Source organism: Nicotiana tabacum, chromosome 22, assembly GCF_000715075.1.
Source record: "Nicotiana tabacum cultivar K326 chromosome 22, ASM71507v2, whole genome shotgun sequence".
Taxonomy (NCBI): domain Eukaryota; kingdom Viridiplantae; phylum Streptophyta; class Magnoliopsida; order Solanales; family Solanaceae; genus Nicotiana; species Nicotiana tabacum.
Window position 1 is genome coordinate 80073675 of NC_134101.1, and position 10265 is coordinate 80083939.

General features: G+C 38.0%; 1 protein-coding gene across 1 annotated transcript; it reads left to right on the top strand.

Moving 5' to 3' along the window:
* The first annotated feature begins 9210 nt into the window (after positions 1–9210).
* Positions 9211–9945, top strand: LOC107772139 (uncharacterized). The gene is made up of 2 exons (XM_016591624.2): positions 9211–9523; positions 9632–9945. Exons 1-2 carry the CDS (start codon positions 9211–9213, stop codon positions 9943–9945), a joined length of 627 nt encoding a protein of 208 aa, XP_016447110.2.
* The last annotated feature ends 320 nt before the right edge of the window (positions 9946–10265 follow it).

A 10265-nucleotide genomic window follows, 5' to 3' on the forward strand; every position in this document is an offset into this window, starting at 1 on the left:
GACATATACCAAAAATAACTACACTGAAGTAAGGCAATTAAGGCATCACAGAAGGTAACAAGGAATAATATGCCAAGGAAATAGAGCAACCAAAACACGAGTTATGTAATAGAAATGTACCAACAAGAATCACTACCGAGGTACCGCCTCATAGTCTCATATCACAAAACAAATCACAATCTTTTCTTATATTACCGAGGGAGCCTTGCATTTAGTTTTGAAAATTATTTTTCCCAAAATAGTTTCCCGCGTTTTATCCCACCTTATCACTTCACGTTGCTTCAAGTAGTTCCCTTAATAGCAACACGCGTATCAAGCCCACCTTATCTCACCACATGCGTTTCAACCCCAATCCTTATACCACCACATATATATCAATATCACAACGTATCACAAATCGCACCTCAAGTGCCCAATAACACAACTTGCCAAAGAAGTCAACAATAATAGTGTTTCCGTAATAAATAGCCCAAGGATCAATCACAATATGCACAAGAGTCTCAACAATAGCAACTGAAGGTGAATAACTCAACAAGAATGGTATTTCAACAATTTACAACTTTGCCTCAATGTGAATTACAGCCTTTATAACTCAATACCAAATTTCACAATAAGATATTCCAAGAAATAGCAACTACAAGTAAGGGACTCAGCGGTTGAATAAAGAATAAGGAATAGAGAGAACAATAACTTCAACTAAATATGTAAAGACAATTAGCAAGTAAGAGTTAAGACAAGTATTAACGATGACAAGTAAAGCATGTGAAGATAGACTAATGATGATGAATATAACATATTATGGTAACTCAATTAAAGGCATGAAAGTAATCAACATAGCTAAAATCTGAACACTCATTCGATAACGAGTCCAACTCCAACCATACAAGATTTACTCAAATCCGACTTCAAATCCCCAAATTTTCCAACTCAGATCACTAATTAAATGACAAAAGAATCAATGGATTCATGTAATATAGCCAAATCTGAGTTAGAATCATTTGCCCCGATGATTTCTTTGAAAATCCTTCGAAATATCGCCACAAACCGAGCTTTCAACGCCCAAAGATGGAAAATGATATGAAACCCTCGTTTAAAATTCTTTTAACACTGTTGCCCAGTGATTTTCACTTCTGAGAGCCAATTTGTTGCACCTGTGACCTCGCACCTGCGAAAAATCCATCACAGGTGTAGTTCCCACTAGGATAAAAAAAATTGCTTCTGCGGACCAAATCGCGCACCTGCGCGTCCGCTCCTGCGGAACCTAGGCGCATCTGCGCTCTTGTGCTTGTGGAAGGGCCTCTGCTTCTACGACCCCAGACCTGGCTAGCCTTTTACGCATCTGCAACAGATTGGTTGCACATGCGGCCAAACCATCCTCAGGTGAGATGACACCAGAACAACAGCACTTCAGCAAAACACTAAGTCCAAAAATGATCTGATTTCAATCTGATTCATACCTAGGGCCCCCAGGACCCCGTCCGAATAAATTAACAAGTTTCAAAACACATAACGGACCTACTCAAGGCCAAAAATCACATCAAACAACATCGATTCTACGAATCGTAGCCCAATTCAAGCCTATTGAACCTATGAACATCCGACTTACAAAATTAACGTCGAATCATACCAAAACAACTCCGATTGACCTCAAATTTTGCACACAAGCCATAAATGACATGACATACCTATTCTAACTTCCGAAATTGGAATCCGACCCTTATATCAATAAAGTTAACTCCCGGTCAAACTTCTCAACCTTCCAAACCTTCAACTTCCTAACTTACGTCAATTCAAGCCGAAACGGCCTACGGACCTCTAAATCAATATTCGAACACGCTCCTAAGTCCAAAATAACCATATGAGGCTATTGGAATTGTCAAAACTCCATTTTGGAGTTGTCTACACAAAAGTCAAACTACGGTAAACTCTTTCAACTTAGGGACTATGTATCCCATTTCACTCTGAAACTCACCCGAACCATAACCAAACACCCTCGTCAAGTCACATAACCATAATACAACATAGAGGAGGCAATAAATTGGGGAATGGTGCTCAAATACTCAAAACTACTTGTCGGGTCGTTACAATATGATAGGAAGAAAACTGAGTTACTCTAAATAACCATGACATGTTTGATGGCTGGCACATTCGGCTATGGTATGCACTCTGTCTTCCTATTATATTTGATTTGAATTATGATTCTTAAGTGAAATAAATAGCCTACTCTGTGACTCATGTTCTTAGTTGTTTGATTTGTATGTCACCTAATGCATTATTGCTTGAAATTCTCAACTATATGTGCTTGCTTGACTTGAGAGTTCAACATAACCGTCTTAATTGAGTCATGTGAAATGTGTGTGTGAGGATTTATGATATTATGTGCTATCTTTTGTAGTCTAAAACTTTCTCTGTATGCTAATCGATGCAAAATCATTAAGTTGTGCTAGTCTAGGAGATGACGTAGGCAGTTCGTTGCTCGATCATAGATGTGCTTGTCACTTACAACTAAAATTTCTCCATTGTTAGCCCCTTTGAACTTATTGACCTTTTCCTTGGTACCCACATTGCAAGTCGTATCCCTAATTTTGTTCTTAACTTAAGCTTGTTGAATTTTTACCTCTGAAGGCACTTAGGCTCTAAAAGAAGTAAGGTGAGAGATTGGGAAGTAGCTTTCAAATGGAACCATGGAAGGGACCATGGAAGGGCCTACAAGGTGCACTAAAGTTATAAAAAGGCCACTAGCCGATGAACCTTAATGTAATGGGTGTGTATAGAAAAATAATACACAGCTTCTAATCTTACTAATTCATGCTAGTAGGGATGTAGAAGTGCTTAATTGAAAAATAAAGGGGGGGGGGAATGTTGTGTATGGTTTGTGGCGAGTGAATTGGTTGAGAAGAATATGTGCATGATTTTTGAGTGTAGTGTACTAAAGTGTTTAGTAGGCTTAGTCCTAAATGTATCCTACCCGTCCCTTAGCCTACATTACAACCCGGAAAGACATAATTGATCCTAGACTTGGCTAGCTTAGATTAGTAGAGATGTACATTACAGGCAAGCTTATGGTACAACTATGGGATGCACATGAACTTCTTTGTGAGAGTGAGTGCCGTTTTTCACTTGTGTGTTGTCCTTAATTTATGTTCAAAGTTATACTTGAATGTGTGGACTATTTTTATATTCACTCTCTTGTTTGTTAGCGAGGGCACATGATCTCATGACAGATTGGTAATGTTGATAACTTCTCTTGTTGGGTGAGTGCGCGAGTTGAGGGAACTTAGTGGTAACAAGTCGGCTCTTGAGGTAGGGTGGTTATGGGTAGGTTGTTTGAATGGGTTTAATTGAAATATTTATAGTTGGGTGTGTTGAAAATGGTAAGAATGTGAATTTTGTATGTTAATGCTTGATTGACGGTATCGACCATAGTCCAAGGTAGAGTGTATGATTAAAAAATTCAATTGCTCATCCATAGTTTATGTGTAAGTTGCCGGGGTGGAGTTGATAATCCCATTGCTTGAGGGCGAGCACGAGTTTAAGTGTAGGGTATTGATATTCATCTCAAAGTATGTATATTTATATGCATATTACCTCGCATTTTACTCATATTACATGAATTTCGGATGTGTAATGTAATGATTTATTCTAATTTGCCATATATTTATGTGTAGGAGTCACCCGGAGGCAATGTAGGACGAAAGTGCACGATTTGAAACAAAAAGAGAACAAAGCGAAAAAATGGGTGGCGCAAATTACAGACTTGAAGTTTTTGGCCAACATGCCAGCGCCAGGGCTAGCACAACGCGCTACCCTAGACGCTAGGAGATGGGAAACTCTCCTACTTCGCTCGGGACAAGGTTTGACGGTCCTACACACCCCAACTCATATACAAAGAAGTCTAAACCTATTTTGGAGGGGGGAGGAAGTTTTTGAGAGTAACCTTTGACCAAGAGAGAGCACGGAGCCATCGTGGAGGCCAAAATTCATCATATTCTATTTTTCTTCCACCAAACTTAGTAATTTTTATGTTTATTTGGATAATTTATTGTTTGGATACCATGTCTATGTGGAGCTAAACTTCACGTTCTAGGGTTGTGGTTCTTTCATGACTATTGTTATTCAAATATTGATTTTGATTTCTTGATTTGTTTTATTGGTTTATTTACTCAATCTTGCACTTAATTATTTTATTTTTTGATCACCAATTGAATACTATCTATGAATCTAGAATTGAACTCGAAAGTAAAAATTCTAGATTGCACATAGGATTGAGTATGGCATGTTCTTGAACACGGGCATCGGGGAATGGATTCGAAGTTAGGATAGACATATGCTAATTTCCTTGCTTGGTTATTATACGTAAATTATAAATGCATTCTTGTTGATTCTAACTCTATAGATATATAGGCATTGGGTTAGCTTGAATAGGCGAGTAGGAGATCGACAAATTCTTATGAGCAATATTAACCCCGTCAACCAATAAATCAGATAAATTAATTAGTCAATTCACTTGAAGAATACTGTAGGATTGTTAGACAGCTCATGACCCTAGATCGTTTTCATTACATTTATATCATAAAGATCCGTTTTTCCTTTGTTCAGAGTTCGCTATTTGTTTTTATTTATTTTAATTAGTTTAGAATCAAATACTTTGGGGTTTAATTCTTGTTTAGATAATTATGATAGTATAATTTATTTAATAGTTGATAACAAGTCCTCGTGGGTTCGACATTCGACTTCTAGTCACTTTATTACTTGACGACCGCGTATACTTGTGTGTGTGTTTGGCTGCAACAAAAGATTCAAACTTTATGATATAAAAAAGACGCATATTAGAGAAAGAAAGAAAGTGAATTTTCTTAAATCCTTATAGCCTCCAGAAGAAAAGTACAAATATCTCCATACCGATCCTCAAGACTCTACTAAGCTTGCTCATAACTCGTGAGACCTATGCAACCTAAGACTCTGATACTAACTTGTCAAGACCAAATATCCCAACCCACGGGGTCGTGATGGCATCTAACACCACTTGCTAGGCAGAGGCGGACCTACACAGGGGCTTAGGGGGTCATGGGAACCTGTTAGCCTAGACAAAAACCCTGTATATATATTTTATATATAGCTGTATATACTTTGGAGACCCTTTAAATATTGTTTTTGCTACCTCAATAATGAAAGGCGGGCTGGAGCAATGGTCTTTTGTGTTGCTTGAGTTCCGTCCATGAAGACTCGAGTTCGAAATCGGCCTCCTGCAAATTCAGTTTTTTTAGTTGCTTTTCTTTTTATAACAGGAATTATGTACTAGTAATATTGTACAATAATACTATTTATTAGTCAGTAGTCAAAAATTGACTGATTTATATTTTTTATTTTTGCTTTTCTCAATTTACTTATATTGTAATTGTTATACATAATAGTCAACTATATTATATTATTCTTCTCCAAAATCCCACCCCCAAAATCAAAAATCCCAAAACGCCAAACCATTCGCTCCTCACTCCAAAATAGAGAAGGTAATACTAACTCTTCTTCCTCAATTCCTCTCAGTACTTTGAAAAAGTAGCAGGCATCAAATATCTTGTTAGTGCTTCTCTTACTTTGAAACTTATTTTTTATTTATAAGAGAATGGATAATTGGAGATGGAGCTTATATGATTTTATTTAGCTTTCAAATTTTTAGTTCAACAATCGCCAGTAAAAGAATTCTTGGTAAACCCCAAATTTATCCAAATAATTTTTTTAGGTTGAGCTCCCGTTTTCTCTAAAACTGAGTGGTCTCTTGATTTATGGACCATATTCTTGTGACGATCCGGCAGGTCGTCTCGAGAGGGGTAGCCTCGTGTCCCAATTTTCTACTTCTATTGTGTTCTACAGTTGTTATATGAATTACCGGGTTGGTCCGGGTCCGGGTTCGGAGTGTTGTCATAGTGGATTGAGACACTTAGTCTCTTATTTTTGAAGCTTAAGTTGGAAAAGTCGACCGGACGTCGACATATGTGTAAACATCCTCTGATTTAAATTTTGATGGTTCTGTTAGCTCTGTTAGGTGATTTTGAACTTAGGAGCGCATCCGAAATATAATTTGGAGGTCCGTAGTAGAATTAGGCTTGAATTGGCGAAAGTTAAAATTTTGGCAAATTTGACCGAGAATGTAAAATTTTGATATCGGGATCGGATTGGATTTACGGGAATTGGAGTAGGTTTGTGGTGTCATTTATGACTTGTGTGAATAATTTGAGGTCAATCGGACGCGGTTTGATAGGTTTCGGCATCGTTTGTGGAATTTAGAAGTTTAGAAATTCATTAGGCTTGAATCCGGGTGTAATTCATGTTTTTATGTTGTTTAGGGTGATTTGAGGGTTCGACTAAGTTCGTATTGGGTTATAAGACTTGTTGGTATGTTTGGTTGAGGTCCCAGGGGCCTCGAGTGTGTTTTGGATGCTTAATGGGTTGAAATTGGGACTTAGGCAATTGCTGAGTTTTCTAGTATTCTGGTGTTTCGCACTTGCGGTAGGGAGACCGCAGGTGCGGACCCATAGAAGCGAAGAGGAGGCCGCAGATGCGGGCAAGGCCAGGAAGGGCAAGGGGCACATGTGCGAGAAAGGATGCGCATCTGCGGACGAAAGGGAAAGTTTGGGCATTTCCGCAGAAGCGGACGAAGGGCCGCATAAGCGACTCCGCAGGTGCGAGACCTGGAGCGCAGGTGTGAGCCCAGTGTTTTTAGTGGGTTCCGCAGGTGCGTATATTCTTGCGCATGTGCGGAAATAAGGCCGCATGTGCGAAAGGCCTGGGCAGAACATATAAATACGGGACTTGGAGATTTTTCACCATTTTACTATTTTGAACTCGGATTTTGGAGGAGTTTGAGAAGGATTTTGAAGTGATTACTGAGCTAAGCTCCTTGTGTTCATTTATCTTCAATAAGGATGTTTCCCCACTGATTTGTTACCTAATTGGTGAGTTTTTGAGGTTACATTTGGGGGTTTAGGGCTAGAGAATTGGAGAGTGAATTTTGGGAATTTGGATGACCAAATGGTGTCGGATTTTGATAAATTTAGTATAGTTAGACTCGTGAGTGAATGGGCTTACGGGTTTGGTGACTTTTGTCGAATTTAGAGACGTGGTCTCGGGGGGTTGATTTTAGATTTTGGCTTGTAATTGAATTGATTCCTTTAGCCTATATTAATTATACTGTACTGCTTGTGGCTAGATTCGGGGTATTTGGAGACTGATTCGAGGGGCAAAGACATTTTGGAGTAAGATTTTTCGCGGTTTGAGGTAAGTAACAGTCTTAAATCTGGTCCTGAGGGTATAAAACCACGGATTTTGGTATGATGTGATTATTTTGGAGGTGACGCACATGCTAGGTGACGGGCGTGTGGGCGTGCACTGTGGGGGATTGTGACTTGGTTCGTTTCGTAGGACTGTAAAGTCGAATAGCTTATTGTTAATTAGATGTTCCCTCTATCTTCTAGAAATTTGACTGCCATTCATGTTAGAAACCATGCTTAGGCCATATGATATCACGGTTGGGACCTGTTGCGGTCGGGTACTTGTTGAATTAGCTGCTATTTGCAGTCTTGTACTCAGTCACAATTTTACTTGCGTGTCATATCTATGTGTTCTCTTGTTTTCTTGTTGATACTTGTTATTATTTCTTTTGGGCTGATTTGTATGATTTCTGAGAGACCGAGAGGCTGGAGAGGTTAGTGATTGAGATAGGGCCTTAGTGCCAAGCTGTTAGCTATGTGAGTGTATATGGATCGGGTTGCACGTCGCAATGAGCCTGAGGGCTGAATGTATAAGGATCAGGTTGCACGCCGTAACGAGCCTTATGGCTATTTATGGACTGTAGATTGGGTTGCATGCCGCAACGACCTTATGGCTACTTATATGATTGGATCGGGCTGCACGCCGCAGCGATATAGCACTTGGGCTGAAGGAGCCCCTCTGGAGTATGTACACCCCCAGTGACCGCAGGTACCTATTGAGTATGATTATTGAGGGTTGAGAGCCGAGTGTTTGAGCTATTGAGAGCTTGAGTGATTGCTACCCTAAAAGGTTACATTTGTTTCCTTTGTTGTTGCACTTAGTTGAATTATGTCATTGTTCTGAACTTCTGAAAAAATATTGTATTCGGTTTATCTGAACTGAGTAAATGTACAACTGACTTAATTTATATTGCCGGAATTGATTCATGTCTACTTTCATTGCCGAGACTACTGAAGTGAACAGTAATTGTATAGCTCGTCACTAACTCTATTTATCATGTTTCTTAATGTGTTGTCTTGTTCCTATTATGTTCTCTATTTCATGTTTTACTTATCCAAGAATCACTTAAATATTGTAGTATTTGCTTTATTCTTGATAAAACGGGTGTGATTCCTCTATTGATATTGTGTTTTCTTGTAATCTTGGTGGACTCTTAAATTTATTGGACTCGTTATTAGGAAGTTCTTAGTCTTGTGAATTGAGATTGACGTATTTTTGATGAATTTTAATTCTTCTCAATCAAATTCTTGTCTTAGAAACTATTCCTTCCATCCTATAGATGAGTTTGATGAGAAATTGCTTAATCTCGACCCTAGAGAGCGACTGCCCATTGATAAATATAGTCCTAGAATACGGGATAAAGTAAGAACACACTACACTCAAGAAGGACCTTGCCAACTAGTTGATTACAAATTTTCTAAAATTTTATTCGAAAAGAAAATGCGTCAATTTAGTCCGGTTTGGTTTAAAGATTTGTATTATATATGGATAGAGTATAGTGTGAAGAAAGATTCCATATTTTATCTAAGCTGATGTTTATTCAAAATTGATTACGTTCATCGAAGCACGAGTGACTCTTTCACAAAAACCGGCTTTAAAGCTTGGAAAAGGTTCGAAAAGACTTGCTTTACATGTTGGTGAAGTAAATAACCTACACCATAAGTATTTCAACAAGATGCTAGACTTGTCAAATCAATCTCAATCAATTCAAGTTGCTTTTGACAAGCAATTCCAGAAACAAAGAAGTGACCACTTAATATATTTAAATGCCTCAACAATGTTGCAAGGTTCCTCTTGTACTTTGGATTGTCTTTTCGAGGTCATGATGAAAGTGAATCTTCAAAAAATAAAGGCCTTTTTCTAGTGATTTTGGAATGGATTGCAAAGAGACTCCCTCATGTAGATAGAGTCATATTGAAACATGCTTCAAAAATTGATATGATGGCTTCACCGAAAATTCAAAAAGATATAGTGAGTGCTTGTGCACAAGAAATCATGGAAGCTATAATTAATGATTTGGGTGGAGATTATTTTGGGATATTAGTTGATGAGTCCAAGGACATTTCGTACCATGAACAAATGATCCTTGCTTTGCGGTATGTTGACAAAAGAGGCCAAGTGAACGAGCCATTTATTGGCCTCGTTTGTATTGGTGATACATCTGCAAAGTCATTGAAGGAAGCAATATTTTCTTTACTAATGAAACACTCATTACGTCCTTCCAAAATATGTGGACACAGCTATTATAGAGCTAGTAACATGCAAGAAAAAATAAATGGTCTTAAAGCTTTAATTTTGCAAGAAACCACTTCGGCCTATTGAATTTATTATTTTTCTCATCAATTACAATTGACTCTTGTAGAGGTTGCTAAAAAATATGAGGTGAAAACTTTCTTTTCTATAGTTGCTAACATGTTGAATGTGATTGGAGTATCTTTTAAACATGGAGATCAACTTCGGAATCATCAAGCAGAATTGTTGGATCAATTGCTAGAGAGTGGTCAAGTTCAAAGTGGGAAAGGATTAAATCAAGAGCGAGGGCTTCAAAGGCTAGGTGACACTCGTTGGGGATCATATTGTAAAATATCAGATAACTTTATTGTTTTATTTGCATCTATTGTTCATGTGCTTAGGTTAATTGAATATGAAGGTTCTGAGGATAATGATAGATTGTAAGCAGAAACTTTTTTGAGTAAAATCAATGCATTTGAATTTGTGTTCATGCTTCACTTGATGTTGAAGTAGTGTTGATATCAAACGAACTGAGCAAAGCTTTACAGAAGAAAGAGCAATATATTATCAATGTCATGATATTTCTTGACCTTACAAAGGAAAGTTTGAAACTAATGAGAGATGGAGGATGGGAATCATTAATGGATAAAGTCTCGTTATTTTGTGCTAAACATGAAATTTTGGTACCCGGGATGGAAGAATTCTATATTCCTGGAAAGTCGAAGTGTAGGCCTTCTAGTGTTAATTATTCATATCACTTATGT

Bases quoted from the DNA above. Each gene is read 5' to 3' on its own strand.
- LOC107772139 (XM_016591624.2), top strand. From the start codon at position 9,211: ATGGCTTCACCGAAAATTCAAAAAGATATAGTGAGTGCTTGTGCACAA. The intron at 9,524-9,631 runs GTAACATGCAAG...TGACTCTTGTAG, and splicing joins ACACAGCTATTATAGAGCTA to AGGTTGCTAAAAAATATGAG.